Genomic DNA, 24,366 nt, shown 5'->3' with positions numbered 1-24,366 from the left:
CCTTCAAAGCACCACGCTGCGTTAACTCTGATGGGACTTCCCTCCGCTTTAGGCGAGCTCCTGCGCCAGAAGCGTCTAAAATCTACTGCGGAGGAAACGTGACAGGCAGTTGTTTAATTAAATCTGTTATGTGGCCTTAAAACAAATCCACAGTGCAGTGCTAGATTCCTGCGGTATCACCTTCAGTTTAGCTATGAATCTGTAGAAAATGTGCAGAGAAGCCCAGATAGAAAAACCGGCAAAAAAATAAAAAATGGAAATGCTGCGTCTGAGCATAGAGACAGTGGACCGGTGGGGGGTTGGGGTGGGAGAGGCAGGAGTTGGCACACAAACAGAACAGCCTGTGTTGCAGCTTCACCACCTGGGCAGAGTCTTGGCACCGCATCAGACGGCGCCCTGCCGTCCTGGCAAAGCAGAGCCGCCGCGGGGCCCGACGCCCGCCTCTCCACGCCCTTCCTTTGGCCCGGCTCAAAGCTGCCACAAAATAGCTCCCTCTTTCAAAGCCTGAGGGGAACTGCAGGTGAGCACATGTGCAGAGGATTTACTTCCATCCATCACACACCACAACCGATTCAAACTTTTAATAATAAGAATGAAAAAAAGGACACAAGGCACCACAATCTGGGGGTTCCTGAACATTTTCTGGGTCAATAAACTTACATTATGATCTTATTTGTTCTGTACACATGAAGCGATACAAAATTCTGAAGTGGAAAGTCCAAAAACACGCAGTGAACCTCAACGTAACAAACTCGGAGGCTCAGTCTTCGTCAGACAGCTGCAGGTCTTCGACCACGTCTTCCTCTCCCTCCGCCAGTTTTATCAGAGCAGCAGAGGAGAGCGGCTGGGGAGCCATGGAGGCTTCTTCATCCTCATCATCATCGGCTGGAATATAAATTAAGACATGTCCTTTAAAATCTCAACCCTGATACACAAAACCATCAATAACAGAAGGTAGGAGCTACATGGTGTGAGTTTGTATTGTTCAGTATTGCATTAAGAGTCATCTTAAGTCCCTTTATAAACTGTATTTTATTATTTTAATGTAAGGGTGGCCCGATCATCATTTCTCATCTCTGACTTAATCTATGTAAGTTAATACTGTTATTTGTTTTTATTATTCTGTATTTTGATTTCATTAATCTGACTAACTAAAATTAAGACTTTTTTGATGTTTTCTCTTTTCCCAAATTCATGTTCTTCACTACTCTGACGATAATTTTGCACATTTTGAAGATCAGATGGAGATAACCTCAGTAAGGATTACTCAGGAAATAAACTAACCAACCAGCCTCCAGGATCCTCTATTAACCACATTGTGTTAGCAGAGTTTTGATGTTCTTGGTTCTTTTGTAACCTCCCCAATGAGAAACTAAGGGACTCTTGGAGTAATTTTGGTAGAGCAACACTCATCAGAGGCTCATTGTTTCATTATTTGTGGTTAGTGGCTTTCACTGTGGTTTCCTGGAGTTATAAAACCTCAAAAACAACCTTCCAAGCCTTTCAAACAGTTACTTTGTTTGCAACCTTTTTTGAATTTTCTATACATCAGAGCATGAGGCGTCACTTTTTGATGAGCTCCAGTCTGCTTCATGATGTCAGGCAGGTTTGTTTTTAAGTTGTTTCTATAGATTTAGCAGTAATTATCTTCAGGCTGTGGTGAGTGAAATTTAAAACTCACTGTCCAAAAATGGTGATTAGCAACTATATTTAACAACGGAAACATTTATATTTCCGCATATGTTCAAGTTGATTTGAACCGCGTTGTTCCGCTCAAACATCATCCTCATTTGGAAACCACAATTAGTGTTTTTTCAACTTTGTCTAATATTGAAAGTTGCTGATCAGGAAACATGCAAGTATGACAGATGAAAACTGAATAAATCTGTCCTTCACACTTATGTTTAACGCATAATGACATGAATAAAATCTTAAATTACACATAGAATTATTTTTGATTAAATGCAACAATGTCCATGAAAATACAACAACATTTTAGTAATGTGTTTTTTTTTTTAACAAAATAAGATTCCTAGTTTTTCTAAATAAAAGGATTCAGGGATCAGAAACTGATCAGATTAGAATAATCCAGCACAGATTTGTCACAATCTAAGGTGATCCTAGCTGCAGAAAAGCTGTGATGAGCGTCTTTATTAGTCGACTGTCATCCCTAATTGGTTAATGATACAACTTCCTGTCTTTCTTCAAAATAAAAGCATGTTTCAAAAACATTCACACCCTCCATGCTGCTGAAAAACAGCAGCTGACCCTTACTTACTTCACCTGACTGGCATTTTGGCAGCAGCTTATCAGATATTCAGGAGACAGATTTCATTTTGCGAAATTGTTTTTTTTTAAAATTGCATCTTTAGATGTTGTTGGACAACAAATGAAAACTGGCAAATAGCTCACAAAAACTATTATATTTGTAACAGCAGTAAATGAAACTGTCAGACAGTGCTGTGTCATTTCATTCCTGAGACTTTCCCCCACTGATGTATATCAAAGCTATGGTGCCTCAGAAATGCTTTGCTAACGCCTGCTAGTATTGACACACCAATTATCCACACGCTCATTCCCATTAATCTATTATTTTAGCAAGTTAGCATTTTCCTAGAACTCCAGCTCTAATTGGTTAGAGTGTAAATGAGGTTCACAGCAGCTCTTTACCCTGTAAAGTTTAAGTGTTAGAAACATTTTAAATAGCTTTAATAGCAATATAAAGCAGTGAAATAGATTTATTGTACTTGACTTTTTTCTTAAAATCTTATTCAGTTTTAATACTGAAAATGAAGCTCAGATTTGTTTCTCATTTTATATAATTTCTGTCTTTGATACATTTAAAAGACAGATTTTCCTGTAAACTGTAAGGCCTGTCTCACAAGGCCTGTATCTTAATCAGGATTTAAGATACAGGTTCCAAAAATGAATTAAAAGATTAAAAATCTCGCATTTTTGCTGGATTATTACTAGAGGTGTGCCGATCGATTGGCCACCAATCATGATCGGCCGATTTCCATGAAAAAGCGTATGATCGGTGATTGCCGGTCACGGTCTCTTGTTGCCGATCACCTGCATCTCATTCGCAGCTCTTCTCCTCTTTCCTTCACACTGCGCCACAGTAAGTCCTAAGCGATGTGGTGTGGAACTATAACGCTCTGAGAGCGAACGGGGTAGTTTGCATGTTGCGGTGGAAATTTACCTCGGGGGTGAAGCACGTCAAAATGCGTCAACACAACGTATCTAATGTGACATTTAAAAAAACAAGCAATTGACGGAGTTTGTCTACATCGAGGCTCAACGCAGGAAAAAAGGACTTCCGGACCAGAGCGGCCAGTGAAGCAGCGCACAACTACCAACACTCAGCCGAATTAGCATCATGTCTGGAAAGCTAAACAAACAACCTGAAAAATAATTTAAGTCTTTGAGCTGGTGGTGTAAGATGCTGGTTCTGCTCTCGTTGTTGAACTGCCGCTACTGGCAGTAATATTTCACAGACGTGGCGCCGTTTCTGCTCCACCTGCAGTGACCTCTCACACCGAACCTCTGCTTAAAGCTGCAGCACCCAACTTAAAAAAAGGAAAGATTTTAGATATATATTAAAACTTTCGCTGTCCTAACACAAGACAGATAATCTCTGAAAAAATAATAGGTCTCCTCTGCCTCCTGTGTTCTGCAGAATTACTCCTCTTGGTCAGAAACAACCAATCAGAACCAGCATTAATCAGCTAGCTAAGCTCTCAGGAGGGATTGTTTATTTTGATGCAGACTGCGTTTGACTTCGAATGAATGTTTCCTTTTTTACTTGACATTATTTGATATAGGCAGATTTATTTGACTCATGCATAATTTATGGTACTGAGAGCCTTACTATTAAATATTATGTAACTGATTGCAGGTTTTTCAGTCCTTTTGACTGAATAGCTGCTGTATTGTGCCTGCAAGTATTTTGCATGTTTTATGCCTAAATTAGGTGAATTTATTGCCAGATTTTTTTATTTTTATTTTGTCAGATCACATAGCAGCATTTATACCTAAAGCAAAAAATTAACAGTCAATCCAGGCGATCGGCAGAGATCGGCCTAATTGGTGTTCGGTATCGGCAGCAGAAAACTTGGTCGGAGCATCCCTAATTATTACATTAGTATTAATGTGTACTTTTTTTTTTTCTTTTTTTTTCTCCGAAGAGTTTTTGCGGCGCTAGTGGCTCGTATTTTCTCCACAGTGCTAACCCCCTGCGCCACCACAGCACGCCCAATTAATGTGTACTTAAGTAAATTTATTTTCATTGGTATTTAGTTCATTTCTAAAGATCAAACCCTCCTTTTGAAGAAGAATTGAAAAATAAACTCATGTTTCATTGCAGAGTAATCTCAAACCTAGAGAGTGGCCTTTAATTTAATTTCCATACGTTAGTTAAATTGGGAAAAGATGAACTTGCTAAGAAATCTTGTTTTGTAGGTGAAGATAATGTCAGAACTGTTTCTGTTCTACTGTCACAAATGTGAATATGGGTAGTTTGTTCAAGTGTACTGAGAATTAGAAAACAAAAAACACTCCATGTGGGGTTTGGGTAACGTCCCTCAGGTTCACTACAAGGCATGGTGGAGGATCACTGATGCTGTGGGCCCGTTTCTTCTCCAAATGCCCGGGAATTACCTTTAGAGATCCCAGTGGCACCATTGAGATTTTTAAATTACCAACCTAAATAAAGATCTGGTAGAGTCATCATGGAGTTTTCCAGTAAAATATTGATGCAAAATTGGCCAAATCAGCAGAGAAAAATCTCAGTTCTGGATCAAGTGTCATCTTGATGGATTAAATGGGGAGTAGTAGGAAATGGTACAGTCAAGCGGAGGACCAGTAACTGTGCATATTTGCCTAAAATGAACAAAAATCCTTTATTTTACACATTTATACTTGAAAGTTTAATCAAATTACTGAAATTACCATCAAATAACCAAAATAAAACCTTTATTTTTTTTCGACACCGATACTATAACTGACCTGAGTCTTCCTCCTGCGACCCTTCCTCGTCGCTCCCGTCTGACAGGTCCTCATCTTCGTCTGATTCTTGGTTGCTCTTCTTACCTGCAAGAAAATAAGAGGCAGAAAAAGAAAACATCAAAGTGCGCTGATTTTTGTCTCGCGTTTCTTCCCTCAGATGCTCCTAAAGCTTGCACCGCCGCATCGCTGACGTCTGAGGACTTTGGAGACGCGGATATGTGGGCCAGGTATCAGAGGCAGCTGGAAGTGTCTATTTCCTCCTGAGATGGAGCTGAGAGTCGATTACAGGCGCCGCTGCCGCTGCTGCACAAACACCCATGACAGTTTACTACCGGCAATTTCAGACATCTCCTGCTCACGGCCTAAATATAGCAAATGAAGATAGCAGACAGGTTCCAGAGCTACAATCAGGACGGCAGTGTGTGTGTGTGAAGTTTGGAGTTCTTCTGAACTTGTCCTCAGAGGAGATTGTGTGTGTAGGTGTGTGGGGGTGCACGTGTGTGTGTTGTCTTGCCAAAGGGACAGAGCGGGGTCCACTGGCTTTGAAGTTGGAGACGTGATGAGAGGCTGATGGCGTGATGGAGAGAGAAGCAGCGCTGCTTCCTCTGCGTGGAGCTCCACACACACACACACACGCAGAGAGATAAACAACGACTACTGAAGCATCAGGTAGTGCTCTGCTCCCGTCTGAATTAGAGACAACAAACGTGCGCTCACTCTTTGAGGCTCACACGCCGCACGCAGATTTCCGCAGCGCTGCCTCAGAGCTTTGCCCCCAGATGACCTGGATGACTTATAACCGCCACTGAATCATCAGTGCTCGCTCCTCTCCCTCCCCCCACCGCTTCTCGCCAGACCCGGCCTGGACGGCGGAGTGGCGGCCGTGCGTTCAGAGGGAGCCGCCACCTCTGGCTGTTCCAGCAGGCTGCTTTGAATTAGAACCCCCTCCCTGCTGGGATGCAAGCCTGTACATCCTGTTAGAGGGGAATTTCAGCTCATGCGTGTGCGTGTGCGTGAGCTCGCCAGCAGCGGCCCATCCGTTTGTGGGGGCTCTCCCTACAATGAAGTCCAGATGCATTTCAAAAAAAAAAAAAAAAGGAGAGAGAAAAAAAAAAGGAAAATTAAACCCTGCCACAACCTCCTCCTTTCCTCCAGAGGGATTTTTCTGGTTGGAGCACGTCCGAGCGCTATGCTAGGCTGTGGGAGAGAGGCTCCAGCTGCATGTGACCCGCCGACGACCCCGTGCGCTCAGATCGTACGGGGAGTTAAAAGGATGAGCCGGCTCCTGGTGGAGGGGCAGCGGACCAAAGCGTCTGATAAAGCAGAGGTTTTAATTTCCACAGGAACAGCCTGGGAGGACGTGCTTAGTAAACGGCGACACACGTGATCTGGACCATGGAACAAAATCTCAAGGCAGAGCAATCAGAGGCAGCCTCATCAACCTTTTAACTTTGCTTTCCAGCCTGGTGTGACAAAACACTGCCCCCTAGAGGCTGAGATCGGTACTCCCCCCGTCAGAGCAAGACGTGGTGAGGCTTGTTCTGCATCGAGTTTTCAAAGTGGGACTTTTCTTACTTTTGATTTTGAGTCCTGTGTCGCTGTCGTCTGAGTCGCTGTCGGACTGGAACAGACCCTTGAATTCCTTCTTGTCCTCCGCCTTCCTCTCTTGGATCTTCCTGCGTTTGATCTCTGGCAGGTCCAGATCCTCCATCTTTACAAGACAACACATAAAAAACGATGGTGTTAACAAGGATATTGCTTCCAGTAAAGGGGCTCTGCCATTCAGCGTGACTGGTTTATGATTAATGCACAAGAGCAATTGTTGTGGGTAACAGTGAGGTTGATAGCAGAGACGAGCCAGAAGCCATTCATGATGACTGAGGCTGATGTGGGTGGGGCTTTTAACGGGATAATTACCCTCTCTTTGCCAGAGATCTCCAGCTGGATCTCCTTCTCCCTCAGCTTCTTCCACTGGCTGTAGTACCTGGAGAGGGGAGTCCCCTCCTGCTGGGTCTGCTTCTCCCAGGCCGCCTGACACAGAGCACACACATGGCGGACATATTGAGGAGTGGACGGGCACCAACAGAGGAAAACTACACAGAGCCTCGCAGATACTTTCTAAAGCTGTCAGCAGGTTCACTTAAGCCCTAAAATCCTCTTAAAATACATCGCCTTGAACTTTTTTGCATTTTTTTTTATTCATTCCCGTTTGAGTTTGATTCTCTGTAGAACTACTTTTCTCTTAAGTTACAGCTAATTTATTCTTTTTTTTCTACCAAGAGTTGCTCTAATATCCTGCCCATATTACGCTGTCAAAATAAGAATTGTTCTTTTTCCGCCACATCTGATATTTTACACAGAGGCCGGAGTAGCTTACTTCTAGTTTCATCTGCATGTTCTTCTAGAATCTAGAAGTCTAGATCATGGATCTGAAGTCTTTAACATCCCAAAAGACATTTTCCCCCTCAGTCTGGTTGAATAAATCTTATTTAGAGCAGCAAATGGCACATGAAAAACACAAAAAAATCTTAGAATTTTTCATGGATATTTACTGTGAAGACATTTGTTATTTTTCAAAAACTACTGTTTTATTATTTCTGTTTTCAGGTTTTAAAATATTTAAGAGGAACTTTTTCATGGATTGCTGATTGGGTATATTATGTTTTAAAAAAGCACAATTTTAAACCTGAGGACAATAACAGCAGATCTAAAAAATATTACTGGTATTGTTTATTTAATAATGTCATTTTTATTATGAAAACATATTATTTTATTTAAAAAAACAAACAAAAAAAAATTGAAAATCTTAAAATCTGCATTTGTTATGCAGTTCAGTCATTTTTTTGATAATGGGACAAAACATATTAATGAACATAATCATGTAAATACATCAGATTATAGCCAAGTAGCTAATTTTAGACATATCTATTTTCAAAACATGAGTTGGTTCTTAGTTCATGGTTTGTGCAAAACAAAACACGTCATTTCGGGGCGTGCTGTGGTGGCGCAGGGGGTTAGCACGCCCCACGTTTGGAGGCCTTAGTCCTCGACGCGGACGTCGCGGGTTCGACTCCCGGTCCCGACGACCTTTGCCGCATGTCGTCCCCCTCTCCCTCACCCTCCTTCCTGTCTACCTACTGTAGAAAAAATACAAGCCACTAGCGCCACAAAAACTCTTCGGAGAAAAAAAAAAAACAAGTCATTTCACGGCACTGTCATATCACTCCTTTCTAAATCAATCCTACGTACTAATGAGACTTTCAAAGGCAGTTGGACAGCATCTATAGGTGCATGAGAGTAAAGGTGAGCGATATGGACTTTTATCGCAGCATTTTGTGGTACTATTGAGACAGTAGTAAAAGTGATAAGAACTTATTACTTATTTTTTTTAGGTAACTGCATGGCTGTGACTGCATGACAGTAATCATAGCCCCACAAATACTGCTACTAAAAAGCATACCAACTTGTAATATGCTTATTTTAGACACCAGTAATATAAGAGTGATTTTTATTACTACACTACATAGTAACTGCATTTAATCATATTTTAAAATGTATTGATACTCTCACTAAACAGTGGAGAACAGAGTAATAATAATTCAGACAGCGCAGAACAATTTGGGGGATATTAAAAATAATTAATTGGACTTTATTGTGACAAGAAACTTATCACAATAAATGACAAAGATACGGTAAATCCCAACCCATATGGGAGTAAAATAGAGCAAAAAATAAAAATGCATCCAGTTGTTTATATTTGTATAAAACCTGGAAAAACATTTTTCATTCCCTTTCCCCTCAACAATTACATAGTGCTTTGTGTTAATGGTGGTAAGTGGTGTGAATACATTTGCGAGGCACGGTCTGAGTTTTAAAAGCATCTTCACCCCCCAGAAGAAACAGAAGACCGACAGCAGAGGGATGAAAGGAGAGATCTTCTGCATCTCTTAAAGGTCTGCGTGGATGATATTGATTAGAACCAATCACATTATCCAACCGACAAACCCAATAGAGCGAGCAGACTGCAGTTTGGTTCAGCCTTAACACATTTATCACAATCCATGGCTATTAAACATGAGCGACACTGACATACATTGGGTTTTGATACACAAACTAAACTATTTTCACAAAGTCCAGCGAGAACCCTGGATGGAAGCAGGGCATAATTAATTAGGCTCGCTCTCAGTTTGGGTGACATGTTAGTAAGCAGGGGGCCTGGCGCCCAGAGGGGGGCCGTGGCCTTTTCCACGGCGGCAGCAGTGGGGCTGTCCCCTCTCCTCCGCCAGTAGTGACACCTCCACTGCTGCCATGATGCCGGGGAGTCCACGCCATCGCGACAGCCTCCGCTGAGCTGAGATCCGAGGCGACAGGCGCTGGCACGGACACACACACGCACACACACACTCTTCCCCACAGCTAGGAACATCCACTCTTTGTTGCAATTCTCCTAAATATCAATGTGGCATCAACTCGAAGCCAAGTCACGTAAAAACATTCATGTATGAATTGATTTGTAATATAAAGCCATAAAACGCATACAAACCAACTGATGCTCATTAATGCAGCCATGCTGCTACCTTAAAAGCCTTTAAGAGCTTTGAAATAACCGGAGGATGATTTCTCAGTTTAAAAAGCAAACTTTCCTGCATTAGCAGCCGCGATGCTCCTGCACCTCCTTCCTAAACTACAGCACCACCCAGAGGAAAAATCTAACTTAACCATCTGTCTAAACCAGTTTAGACAATTGTTATATTCTAGTTATACAAAACAAATTTAAATCTATCATTTTAGAGGACTTCAGTTTTATCAGTAACTACTACTACTAACAGATTTTGTTGCAAATTAAAGCCTTTTACAATTGTTAGTGATTTTATTTTTTTTTTTAAAAAAGCCAATTGTGGAAGTCTGTTGAAACATGAACACCTCTCAGGGCTATAAAAGTAAAACCACAGAGCTACTGATGCAGATCATGTATGGTCAACAGCTCAGAGCCTTAAAACAACAAACGTGGTACGGAGATAATGAGGGACAGTGATCAAACCATTAAATCAGCAGCAACATTTCAACATGCAGTAACGTAGGCTCTAATGTGAGTCAGTCTGTGCGCCGTTTGAACCTCAAAAGTAACATGCCATAGCCCAGCACTTAGTTCAAAGTCCGTTAAATGTGACAAATGGTTAAACCGAGGTGGCAAGCGGCTGATGAGAGATGAACTACTGAGGCACGCCGCAGCAGAATATGCTGAAATTACAAAGCATTATTTTTATCAGTAGATCAAACCAAAAATTGCAAAACTCATTACAGATGCAGATGGATAAAAACTTGAGCTGTAAAGTGACTAGCATCACTCTGCAGATGTACCCAACCAAGTTTTACAAGACATGAAACCTTTTTAGGAAAAAGACGTGAAGAACTGAGGCTTCGTCTGCACAAAACCAACGGCATTCAGTCATTTACACATCAGTCACTTTGGCTTAGACATTCCTCACACTTCAGACACAGCTGTAAGAGTGACACAATAACAGGACATTACAACAGTCACAGGTTTCTAGCAAGAAGTAACAATTAAAAGCCTTGAAGAAGGTCAAGAGTGAAAGAAGTACATGCCCTGGGATTCCTGGGGATTACCTGAACCATAGCAGCAGGTACAAGTTAATTTGAGAAAAATAACACTTGTATCACTGGCTGGCTGTGCATTTAAGAGTTCATTTAAGATTCTTTTATTTGTTTTTAAAGGTTTACATGAACTTGACCCATTTTACCTCTGAAATGCTTAACAAAAACTCTCCAGCTCAGGTCAGCTCTGTACAGCACTTTGTCACAGCTATTGTTGTTTTAAAGTGCTTTATAAGTGAAGAAGTAGTACTGTTTGAAGTAGCATTCATTTCAGAGGTCAACGTTTCCAACATCAAGTAATTCTTAGAATAATTCCTCATAAAAACATTGTGTAGCCTAACAGATACACTGTATTTAGCTAAGCCAGTGGAGGGACCCTCAGCTGCTTCCTCCTAATTTAACGGGTCACATTATGGAAGCTGGCTGGCCGTTACTGATGATTTTAGATCAAAACAATGCGGAAAACTGGAAAATGGAGGCAGGCTAATCAATCAGATGGCAAATAAGTTGTGTCAGTCTTATTGATTTCTTTATTATTATTGACTTTGGCTGAGCAAACACTGCCAATAACAAGGAGGTGTGTCTGAGCTCAGTTCAGACATAAAAGGGGCAGCCTATGTGACCTTACAGTCTCATTTCAATGCAACATCTATATGCAGGGCGTCCAGGCAGCGTCTGTGTACTGTTCGATTGGAAGTATGCAATCAATCAGGTGGAGTTTGGTGAGCAATGAGCTGCTTGGCAGGACGTCTCAGAGCAGAAATATCTGTGATCATGAAACGTCTCCACCACCTATAGAGTCATAGAAGGAAAAACGAGCTGCTCTGAAAATACCTTTTGACCCACAAAAAAACCCCCCAGAAAAATTCTGATTCAGAAAAAAAGCCAACAAGGGAAACAATCATATTGGAACGTCTGCCACCGACTGCCCTGATTTAGAAAAAATGTTAATTTTCATCAGCAACAGAAAACAAAACATGTTGCAAAATTTTTATTATTAAGAGGCATAATCTTTAAACAGATTAACAGACACCAAACTAACCTACTGCCAGGGCTGCCTGGTTATGGTAACATTTATTCTGATTAATATTGATTTAATTATTATTTAAAACTGATTAGTAAGAGAGATTGGAGAAAAAATTGTTTGCTCTCAGCAATATCTTTTTGTTGAACCTTCCCTTAAAATGATTGATATTTAAATGTATATGTATATCACAAACAAACAAAACAATCTTATGAAAATTAGGTGCAAACTTGAAAAGAAAGTTCACAAACTAAGTTTTATGTATATGCCAAAACAAGTAACTTAATGTTAACCACAACTAAACACATTTGTTTACATTTTAGTGCAGCTACTCAAAGATCCTATTTATGCATCTCCCTTCCAACTTATTTCACAAAATGCAACAATTTTATGCACAGAAGTTCACAATATGAAAGACGTAAAAGTCAGAAGACAGTTAAAAAATAAAAACATACTAGTAAAGTGGCATATTAGAAGCTAATGTTAGTCAGCGAGTGATGGGCTGTTTGTTAATTTTAGAACAAGAACTGCTATGGACACAAAAGCAGAACTAGTAATGCCTGTTGGGCACTAAAAGAATTTAAAAGATCACAATCAGATGCTCTGTCTGTGGAACTCAGTTTTAGTTTCTGTTACTTTTCTTTTTCCAACACGCCTTTCAAAAACTTCTTTTATTTCTGCTGCTATGTGGGCTGTTCTTTAACAGGTGTCTCTGTTTCAGTTCTGCTGGTTTTTTATTTTGCGTTCATCCTACGTGCTCCTATCATATGTTGCTTTTGTAAGAGTTTGGAGTCAAAATTGACTTTGGACAATGAATCAGAATCCTAAACGCCACGGTTGTTTGTGACCTTTAGAGGAAACAACAATGACATGATTTGCTGGTATTTTCATTAAATGTAATTTTTCCTACTTGAGCAGGATTTTTTGGTTTGATAGATGATGCTGACTTCACACATCCAAAAATATATTCTAAAGCACATTATGCTCAATTGAATGTGATATTTATAGATTATTGGGACTGAACTGGTCTAATTTCTTTCCTAAAATGCCTCACAACAAAAGCAGAGGGTGACTGAGACATCAAACAAATGTCTCATTGGATGAATGAGACATTCTTCTGAGTGCGATTTAACCTCAGATAACCTTTTATTTTCTACATGAATATGACAATTGATGTGACAGTTTTAACATCAACTTTCTAAAATGTATTGCACTAAAATGTTTTAGTATTTTCTATCTTACTTGTATACCTGAAGCTTGTCTACCTTAGTTTAAAATTTTAAGCTCTGCAAAACTTTAACTACTTCGGTACAAAATACAATTTTAGAAAATAAATCCTCTTCCTCCTACATCTCCTGCTGTACTCACCACGGCGGCAGAATCAGCCACTCCGAAGGCGGCCTTCTGTCTCCGTCCTGTGATATAGCTGCTGTTTTCCTGTATCTTCTCCAACAGCTGCCGCATCGGCTTGGAGTAATTGGCCACTTTGCATTCCTTCAGGAAAGCTTTCAGCTGCAGGGACATGGACGAGATGCATGAGGGAGGAAAAAAAAAAAGGAACCAGCAGAAGAGATGATCCCGTCTACTGATGAGCCGCATTCAGGCAGAGAGTTTGTGATTGTTTCCCCTGAGGGAAGCAGATTTAGCCTTCGTGAATCTTACATACAGAACATAAACCGCTGTTGCGTTCTGCATCACTGCTTCTATGCTAAACTGAATGTGTTTAATTGTTGCCCTGTGGATCAGTGAGGTATAGCTGTGCAGATAAATATCGATAAATGGGTTTCAGATCTTGATTACCTGAACAATGGTGGGCAGGGCGAGCTCAGGGAAGCCAATAGAGTAGGCCTGAGTGTGAAAGTACTCAAGCATCAAGTCATACAGCTGGTCAATCAGCCCATCCTGGAATTACAGAAGAAAAGATATTATATTTGTGCATAAAATCCAAAGCCTCAATGGCTTTCCAAGGGTTTTTTATAATTTACCTAGCAGCTTCTCTAATGCAAATGAACATAGCTGGCAGTCAATCAGTATTTTTATTTAATTTCAAGCCTTTACAAAACAAATTACAAAAGATAATATTTAGCAGTTCATAATATGCCATTATTGGCATACTGGTGTATAGATTATTAGCATTAGTGTCTATGCTAGTAAAAGCATATTGATAGTGAATGTTCACGATCCAACATTTGTATATTTACTGACATTAACTCTCAAGAGAATGTTAGTATTTTAGCCAATAACAGCTAACTGCTATTAGAGTAGTAAATAGATAATGCCAATCTTAATGTTAGCATTTAGATAAAAATAATCAATTTGAACATAGATAATATTTGCTATTGATAGCCATTGTGTTCATGTTAGAAGCTAAAGTAAAGGCAGACTGAACATGAACTGGTAAATGTGAACAGTTTGTGAAGCAGACTGACCATTAGCAGCATATAAGCTGCTGCTAACAGTTGTAGAAAAACTTAAAGTTATCCAATTACTCAGATGGTCTGTCTGCCGTTACTTTAGCTTCTGATGTTTAACTTGCTTGTACTCTATTTCTTAAACCCTTTTTTTCCCCTTTTTTCATCTTGATGCTATGTAAAGAAATCTTCAATAGGTGTGATTATTTAAGTTCTTCAGCAGTTTTCTGCAACATTTTTAGACTCTGCCACTCAATCTGCTTTAATTATACACCGACAGATTTCCGACAAGTTTTGCTCCTCTAACATTTCTACTACTTTTAACTTTTGAACAAATGTTTCTTCGTCATCTCAGCCCCTTCAGCACATCTGCTTACAATATTTAAGAACAACAGTAAATGTTCTACTTATTATGACCTACTTATAAAAGTCTGATGCATTTGAATTAGTATGACATGACATTAAGCTAGTGATACTAGGATTTTTAACTATACAATCCAATGTGACTGCTGCCCAGACATTTAATTTGTTTGAAGCCATAGATTGAGGCATTATAGTAATAAATTTGTTGATTGGTACTGAGAGCAAAAATCTACAAAATAAGCAAATGCTAACAACTAAACATAAATCAATTTTCTTTGAATGGATTTTTCACTAGGAATGTAATTTCAGTAGTTATGGCTTCTAGTCTCGCGTGTTATAGACGTCTGTTTTTGCTATTAAAAAGGTAAGCCACAGATTTTTCTACAAACCTCATACACAGAATACAGAAGAACAGGAAACAACCTGAATTAAAAGAAGGACATTCACTTTCAAAAGTAGCAACTATAAACTGATCCAACGCTGTAAATTAACATTACTTTATCATAGCATAAGGCTAAAAAGATTAACAAAAACATTAATGTATGAGATTATTTATTTTACTAATTTTGTACATTTTTGTTTATTATTATTTCCTCAAAACCCAAAGATTTTAGAAGGCCCGCATACAATGTGTAATACAAATAAATTATTATTATTAGTCTTGTCGTGGAAATACAATAAAAAACCCTTCAAGCCTGCATGATCTAATATGTTCTAAAGTTTTAGGCAGATCATTTCGGTTTGTTGTGAGTTTATGTGGCGGCAGTTAAGGTGACAGCAGTACAAACAGTCCTTGCGAGCGGAGAGCGTGGGGGATAATCTCAGAGAGCCGTGCCGCAATCCTCTTTGCTGCCGCGCTCAGCTTGGCAACCCGGGGACAGTTTTAGAGCCCTGACGAGGGGCTGTCAGCGCTGCCCTCAATCCCCTCCTGAACACACCCCGGGCTGTGCGAACTACTCCTCTGATCAGCTGTTTCTTCTCAGAAGCAACCAGAAATAAACACCCTCTCCTCTTACCTTGTAGGCCTTCTCCAATAGGTTGACCTTGTTCAGCTTAAGGATCACTGCAAAGTTGATCGGTTTCTTGCTCATTCGACCCGGTTTCTTGTTGAAATCAACTTGCTGGAAGATCTAAAAACAGGAGGCATGATTACAAAATACATCTGCAGAGAGAAGAATGATGCAAGCACCAAGAGCAAACATCAAATATGCTTCACAAGTTCATTTTATTTTTTAAATAGTTGTTTCAGACTATGAATGAGAAGATTAGAGACATGTTATAACTCATTACATTATCCAATCAAGAAACCCAGAGGAAGTTCACGCAAATTTCATCCAATGGTCTACAACTGTCTTAAATCTCAGCATTATACTGATAATCTACTTTACTATAATGTAATGCAGGGACAAAACAAAAGCTGTGTTAATTATTTAATTACTACATGACAAACTTTCCAATAGGTAGTTTTAACGTATTAAACAGAATACTGATAAAACCCTGTTCAGTCACCAACCATGCTTTAAGAAAGTCTGTGTTTTCTAAATGGATATGCAATTGTAAAGTACGGATATTTCCCAAGTTGTGGAGGCTTAAAATGAAGTTCAAGTATATTTTTGACTTTATACCTTATAGTACACTCTGTGCTCATACAACTACAAGAGTCTGAATGCAGAGTGAATTGTGTGTTTGGGTTGCAGTCTCAAATCAGGCTCTAGTGATTGCATGTTGATTTCATTGGAATTACTCTGTCTTAAAACAATTATGTGCAACTATGCAAAGTCAAACATCATTAAATTGTTTACATATCTATATTATTAATCTAGCTTTCAGTTATTTTATTCTTAAAAAAATAAAGGGTTAATTATAATTTATATACTTTCAGCAATAATATCGCAATTAAAATTCTCCCGAAGTTGTATGGTCCTATTACTGGCCTATGTCTTGATGCATAAATAGGGATAATCTCGTAATTCATTCACTTTTCTGTTGGATTTAAACCTACAGGGTTAGTCTAAGAACCTGCAACACGGTTTTCTCCTTAATGTGTTCTAGTCTTCAGAAAACATGAAGACTGTTATTTATTATTTGTCGCTTAAACCACAAAGAAAACTAGAAATCAGTGTCAACTTGGAAAAGACTGATTGGTGCATTTCGAATATTGTTGTATTGATATAAAATGTAAAGACAGAAAGTGTAATCTATACACTTTTTGAATCCATCAGAGTGTGCGACACACACCAAAGGCATTTTATTAGCTGTATGTGGACTGCTATAACAATAACCAGGCGACACGAGTTACTCAAAAGCGCCGGTGCTGTAGAGGCAATGCTTTTTTCTTAGTTTGCAAAAGTACATTGAAGCTAACGTGTGGGCTATTTGTCTACGAGCTTTAGTTTCCACATCTGCCCACAGTGTGCAAGTGAATTTCTGTTTTTTGAGAAACAAGCTATTTCTGACTCCCAGTGAGAGAGTGTATGTGTGTGTGTGGTCGTTAATACTCTCTGCGTGCGCAGCAGTGCAACGCTCCTGGCCGGTGCAGTCTGTACAAACATAGGATGTGGTGGCGGTCTGCGGGGGAGCCAGGGGGAAGTGGGAAGGCATGGGCCAACCCTGGTGCGATTCTACACACACACACACACACACACACACACACACACACACGCAGCTACAGAAGCAGGAAGCTCCAAATCATACACCCCCCTCGGAGATACGAGAACACACACAGGCACAGGGGCACGGGAGGAAAAGGGGGAGTGCTTGTGCTGCTCTAATTAAAACTGCAGCAGCACACCTCAGCCTGCCTTTAACAAGAAGGGAACAGTGAGGGAGGAAAAAGAAACAACAAAAAACAAAAAAAAGAGAAACACAGGAAGTGTTGTGCGTCACAAATAAACACAGCTTGCTGCGGGGGGTTGCGAGGGGCCTTTGAGGGTGCGTTGGAGGGGGGGAATTGGGCCATAGGCAGAGGATGTGGTCTGCACAGCGCGTTAGGACCAGAGTGTGAACCACAACCGTGCCTGTGTCGCTTCGGTCAAACTGCTGGATGCACACAAACACGCATACGTAGAGCCAGCAGTGACCACTCCCTGGTGGGCCGAGCCTGTTGTTGTCGCCAGCGTGCTGCTCCCATCCAGAAAAACCACAACAAAGACTCGCTATGTGTGCAAACACTTTGCAAACTTTCAGACACAAGGCGAACCAGCGCATGTGAGCACGTGATTAACACCTGACCCAGAGAAAAAGCTGTCGGTTGGTGACCCCTGATTGGTCTGATAACAAAAGGTGCCTCGAGCGCAGCTCTGCTCCTCGACATGTTTCCTCCTGAGCTCCTTCGGTTGTAGCCGTTGAGACCAAGATGCACTTCACATGTCACTGATGTTTTTCCACAGCCAACCACCGACGGAACATTTCATCACATTTACCTTTTCACTGTTTCCACTTGAGACAGAAACAAGCGACGCACTATTGTTGGTTCAAGATCATTTACACCCTCTGAGGTGCTCACACTGGGTTCTGATGGTGAAAACCTGATTTCACAGTGCTGGAAGCAGACTTTCACTCTGAGGTTTGGATGGTGATTCCTGGGTTTGGGGGGCTTACCTCGAGAAGAAAAGGCAGAACAGGCACAAAAGTGTTGGTGCTGCTAGAAAGCAAGGTGAGTGCTCTGCAGCAGTGCATCCTCAGAGGGTAATATCTGGACGTCGGCACCAGTCTGAAAGCAGAAAGAGCGGTCAGTGTCGCCACCTGCTGTTGGAAAAATGTGTAACAGGATGGATTCACCAGAATACTTAAATAATCAATAACTAATTTAGACATTTGGGTTGTAATCCCTGTATTTGGAGAGCTGAAACATAAAATAAACAACTTCAATCCGCATCATATCCATTTTTATCCAATTTCAAAGCTTAAAAGTCCCTCTGGGGAAGTCAAAGCTTTGATGTTACTACTTTGCTAGTGCTGATATTTTTCTTAAATCAGAAAAGTTTAAAAGTTAGAATATTTACGCAAGAACACGAGTTAATGCCACTGAGCATTTTGCATTCTAAATCAGATTTCTTCTTTATTCTCCTTTTTGGAAGTCTAAAATTTTTATTTACCATTTGTCAATGAATTTACCCTTCATCAGAAAAACTAAAACAAAGTAGAACAAAAGTGAATCTCAAGGTTTTTAAATCAGATCCAAGTTAAAGTAAGTACTACAATGTTAGCGGGTCTAGTTAGTTTATTTAAATGTTTACAGCACAATCCAAATGTGTGTTTTAAAAAAAACTATATCCAGCAATGCATGCAAGCAATGTATTTTATTGAATCATTTTAAGTCCTCTAATTTCTGATTTTTTATGTCTTTTGTCTGGGTATTGATGCTGTGCAACATTCATGCACAGATTCCACACAAATATGTTTATTGCCTTCTGCCAGAGACCACTACAGAAAATAAGCAGAAAGGATGCCACCTAAAGCTCTGCCCACCAAAGCAATGCATTCTAATGATGGACCAAGAAAAATGGAAATAACTTGGTGGCAAACGCTACCTAGTGTTGAAAAGTGAAATTTCAGATGAGGGAAGTTGTAAAATTGTATTAGATTGAAATTTTGTAAAAACTTACTTTTGTCTTGCATTTTATTTTTTAACTAAAGGATGTATAGCTTTTTAAAAAAACATCAATGCAGGAACCACTTTAATCCAGTGATTTCCATACTTACATAACCAGTGATGCATGCTTTAATTCACGCTGAATTTAAATCTTTTGAAATGTTTACAAGAAAACAAACTCTAATAAACCCTACTAACCAAGCACCAAGTATGGTTTATTTTCTGGTCCTCTGTAAAAACAATGTATTACATTGTCTTATCAAAAATTTAATATGGCAAAACCTGTAGAGAACCACAAACTCAGAATGTGTCAAAGTGCTTTGTGTGTATAACTAAGTTCTCTTAGTTTTGAACAATTTACCATTTTTTTCAAATTTTATGTCTAAAAAGATAAAATGTCTTCACAGAGTATTCTGAAGCTCTTTAGAATATTAATGATAAACTTATAAAATATTGATATTATGAGAGAGTATGATTAAAGAATTAACATTTTGTAGGCTAGCTTCGTAAAATATTTTAAGAAGCTAGCCTACGACAACAGGTTAAAAACTGAACATTACTCAGAAAATTACATTATTCTGAGTAATACTGAAAGTAAAATTATTCAAACAAAGTAACATAAGAGCAGGGACACAGCAGTTAACATTTCACTGTATAGTAAACATTACAATGAAATAAGATTTGAGTGATTCCTTTGATTATAACCTTTTGGATTATCCAACACATACTCAAAGCTGAATACTCACTTGATGGTGCCAAGTATGACTTGGCAGAGAGGGTAGATGAGTGGTTGGAGAACGTCACTGGGATACAAGGTGCTGAGGACCCGACACCACAGATACAGACAGTGAATAAACTGCCAGTTATACACCGCCTGGTGGGCCTCCTAAAATAAATAAATAAATAAGTAAATACAACCAATGCCATACTTGTACACAGAAAGGATTTGTGCAATTTTTTTACTGTATTTGCTGTGGTAAAAAAAAGGGCAGGCTGAAATGTTTTGTTTGTTTTTTACTTGCCTGTTAGAAACTAAAAATCAGATAATTTCCCAATCAATGAATGCAATACTTAAAGGCTACACTGACAATCTTCAGTGTGGAAGGTATTACTGAGTGCTGGAGAATTAAGTTTAGAAGATCAAAAGGTCTAACAAGCTATTTAAAAGAAAACTATTTTGTATGCAGGCATGTACTGTAGGTTGTTCATTCAGTCTACTACCTTAAAACAAGAAGATAAACAGGGCGAATGGATGATGGTAGGGGAAGCGCAGAGGAACATATTTAATAACAGTTTTGAGCTTTATTCGTTGTATGATCTGATCAATTCCTTTTTGCTCCCTTGCCAATATCTATAATATTGACAAGAGAATAATATTGATATTATTCTATTTATATTATTAGAATATAAATAATATATATGTTATTCTGAACTTTATAATATTTCAGATAAAACCTGTTTTAATATCACTTAAATGTTTTAAAACTATATTCTATCAACAAAACCTGGCCTGGTAGGAAAATATAACAGCCCCCCATGTCTTTTATAAGATATTTCACAAAATGCGGTTAGAAATGTATTGTATCTTATAATATTTGTAGAAACAAGCAAACAGATATAGCTGCACCTCTAAGATCGCAACAATTACAAAAACATAAATGGTGAAAATGATCAGGAACAGTTAAAAGTAACGTGATGTCTTTCACAAATGTTTAAAATAAATCTTTATTTCTTTGAGAAAGTGGGGCTTGCACCAACCAACCTTCTTCTTCATGGTCATGGCGTTTCTGAGGTGAATGGCCAGCTGTCGGATGTAGATGAAGGCCTGCTGATAGGCGGCATGAGTGTCCAAGGCGTACATCTCTGTCAGAGTTCTTTGCATGAAGTTAATCATGGGAAGTGCATTGGGAGATGTGAACTTGCAGTTTTGCACATAGGAAATGTACATTTGCTGCAAAGAGGAAGAAAACTAACATGAAAAGAAGAAGTTTCTGCAGAAAACGACCTAAAACTCAATCCTGGCAAGATGGGAAATGTGGATTTATTGGTATAACAAAAGCTTGAGTCAACTTCTGTTGCTTACCTTTAAAATTATATTCAGATACGCCTCCTGTTTGTGTCTGCAGATCTTGTTGAGGGCCAGAAAGGAAAGAACCCGACTCGTTTCCTCCCCTGTGCTCCACTGCTTTAGAAGTTGCTGTAGACCAAACACAACTGGTTAAGAAACTGACCATGAGCCACTCTTTACTGTAACGAATCCGAGTTAAAGCTCAACCTTCAACAGATGCCGACACTGTTTGGGCAGACACAGGTAATACGGTACAAGCTGGTTGACGTGCTTCAGGACAGCAGTGATGACGGTGGTTTCTGTCAGGCAGGATAACAACTGCAGTCGGAGGAATGGGAAAGAAAACCAACAATTAGCAGGATGATAGAAAACGTATTCTCTGTTTTACTCTGCATTCAACCATATCAACCAAACCTGAACTACTCCACCCAGATACATCTTGATGTCACTCAGATTCCGCTGCCATCTTGGACTAGATGAAGGAAGCACCAATCTGAAAACAAAACAGGAATCAATCCAGGAATTAGAGCAATCTTTGTAAAGCTAAACAATAAGTAGTGAGATCTGCAGATGTTTGGGTAACTTTATACTTCTTCTGATCTTTGTTGGGCTTCACGTTGAGCAGCTTCTGCAGCGCCAGGTGAAGCTCTCTGATACAGAGCAGGATCAACGCATTGAACACTGCAGGGATGAAAGAAGGAAATGTCAGATATTTGCATGGACTGCTTAGAATTATTTTAAGTCAGCAAAACGAAAAATAAATTGTCTAATTTCATAACACTTTCCTAGACAACCTAACCACTCAAAGTCCTTCGCACGAGAGCCACATTCACCCAATTCCACTTGCTAATTGGGTGCACATTCAGACACCGAGCCGCAGATCAGTAGGCAATTTGGGGCCAACATGTGACAGGGGAAAACTGGAATCGAACTCACAACAGTTCAACTGCAAGTCAAATCACAACCCTGTATGTTCCTTATTCCTATGTTTGTTATGCTAAAGGAAACTGCATCCATTAAAACCTGCATGCACAAACATGTAGTTTATCAGTATTAGTCCTAAAGATGGTGTTATAACCTGTGATCTGGCTCTGATCCATTCTTTTCTTGAATTTGCAAAGTGTAAGCAAATGTAAAGTCACTCCTGTTGAATTCTGGACATCTTCTTTCAGGAGTTTGATCATACCAAGAAAGTCATCATGAGCGATACTTTTTCCCTCAGAGCTGCATGGAAACTCAGTGGCACAAGCCGTCACCACTCTCTAGCAAAACAGCCATCTTTTAAAATGTTACTTTTCATAATTTTCTAATAAGAAGCTACAAAAGATTATGCAGAACAGAAATGCTGTGAACAGAAACCAACATGATTTAATATGTGGAGATAGAATCCCTCTGTTGTTACAAGCACAGGCTGCATTCGCTAGGTGAGAACCTACCTGAACTGTCAGCCACCTTGTAGCGACACTGCACCCCTCCTTCCCCCTTCGTCGTGGCAACGGCAGCCTTAAAGGCCTGTGTGACCTCTCTGAAGAGGCGAGGAGTGGGCTCTTTCCTCAAAGCAGCTCTCCACGCTTCAATCATTTTGTCTGTGACTTTGATGGACTCCGCTGCCTTTTTGGTCTTCTTCGAAGGTGTATCTTCTTCATCGTCATCCTCCTCAGAGGCAGCTTCCTACATGGAAAACATGAAAGTCTCAACATCTTTAATTTCACACGATTCTTACAGATACGCACAAACCACAGGCCGGCTAACCTCCAGTTCAGATGGTACTTTGTGGTACTTATTTCCATCCTCCTCCTCTTCGGAGCTGTCCGTGTCATCAAAATTGAGCAGCGATTGGTCGTTCTCCTCCAGAAACTTGTAGAACTCCGGGTCTTTGTTCTTTAACCGGGACAGCTGCTCCTTATGCTCGGAGGCTTTACCCTTCTTTTCATTTCTGCTCCTAACATGATACAGAAACAGATCTACATTGAAGAGGTTTGTTCACAGCAATGATGTGCAGCACCTTAAGAAAGTATTGATATCCCTTGGACCTTTTGACATTTTGTCATAATTCGTTATTGTGGTGTCATCTGACCAAAGCATCTTCTTCCACGTGTTTGCTGTGTTGTCTATGATTGCAGCCAGCTGCTAATGTAGCTTCTACAGGTTTTGTTTGAAAATGGCTTTCTTCCTGCCTTACTATTAGTTGGGACATTCTTACGGATCACATAAGTAACAGTTGTCCTATGAATAGATTCTTATTCCATTTATTAATTAATGAACTCCTGAAGACACCAGGATTAGATTTTATGTAGTAATATCAGAGTAAAGTGGGTTGTAAATGAAGTCTGCAAATGTAATTATAGAACGTTTTCAGACTACATTTGTAATCACTTTAAAACGCAGGGGTCAAACTCCAGTCCTGGAGAGCCACTGCCCTGCAACTTTTAGATGTGCCTCTGCTGCACCACACCTGAATAGAATAATTAGGTCATTAGCAGGACTCTGGAAAACTGATCTACACAAGAAGGAGGTAATTAGGTCATTTCATTCCAATGTTTTGTACCTGTGGCACATCTAAAAACTGCAGGACACCTACCCTATAGGACTGTAGTTTGACACCCCTGTTTTAAAACCATTATTACTTCTCCACGACAATATTGCACTGTCACATGGATACAATAAAACAGACTAATATTTGTGTTTACAACAATACTCACATCGGAGGCTCTGCTTTCTTCTTTTTCTTCTGTTTTGGAGTCTCTTCTTCAGATTCATCTTCCTCTGGAGAATCAAATGCTGAGACCAGGAATTCGTCCACACTGAGGTCTTCTAATTTCCTGGAGCAGATATAAGGTTAATAAACTTGAGTCAGAAACTCTCACACGTGCGTGAACAAGACATGCAGTGTAAAGCAACGAGAAATATGTTAGGAAGTTTGAATGTCTATTTGATAATTAGCCAAATGTATGTGCTAAAACTGTTGTAAATAACATCAGATATAAAGTGTGCTAGCATGTCCGCCCTAAGCTAACTGCGTGGATGGCTAAAATATAACCAAACTGAATTAAATTCGTTCTAATAAACTCCCCAGTGATTTAAAACTATTTAACCTTTAAATTACAACAGGAGCCGAAAGAATTTACTTTACGAGTCCCAATAAATAAACCTCTAACAAACCTTTTCTGTTTCGCTGCCATGCTGGATTAAAAAAACGTGACGCCGGTGTGACTCAGAACTGCAGTACCCATAATCCTCCGGTGCTCGGGGAATGGAAGCGCTCCCTAACATTGAGCCGCTG

At 39.8% G+C, this 24,366-nt stretch overlaps 1 protein-coding gene across 1 annotated transcript; it reads right to left on the bottom strand.

Moving 5' to 3' along the window:
- Positions 1-565: 565 nt before the first annotated feature.
- noc2l (NOC2-like nucleolar associated transcriptional repressor) lies at positions 566-24,265 on the bottom strand. The gene is made up of 18 exons (XM_028039785.1): positions 24,246-24,265; positions 23,786-23,905; positions 22,836-23,025; positions 22,520-22,754; positions 21,674-21,764; positions 21,498-21,576; positions 21,291-21,401; positions 21,099-21,212; positions 20,778-20,966; positions 19,762-19,901; positions 18,022-18,133; positions 15,438-15,551; positions 13,448-13,549; positions 13,016-13,159; positions 6,925-7,038; positions 6,583-6,718; positions 5,008-5,091; positions 566-885 (listed from the first exon to the last, which is right to left on the bottom strand). The coding sequence occupies exons 1-18, from the start codon at positions 24,263-24,265 to the stop codon at positions 761-763; spliced, it is 2,220 nt and encodes a 739-aa protein (XP_027895586.1). The 3' UTR covers positions 566-760.
- Positions 24,266-24,366: the final 101 nt, after the last annotated feature.

This window comes from Xiphophorus couchianus, chromosome 1 (genome assembly GCF_001444195.1).
Source record: "Xiphophorus couchianus chromosome 1, X_couchianus-1.0, whole genome shotgun sequence".
In the NCBI taxonomy this organism is placed as follows: Eukaryota; Metazoa; Chordata; class Actinopteri; order Cyprinodontiformes; family Poeciliidae; genus Xiphophorus; species Xiphophorus couchianus.
Note: the sequence above shows the minus strand (reverse complement) of the source record. Positions and strands in the feature narration are given on the sequence as shown.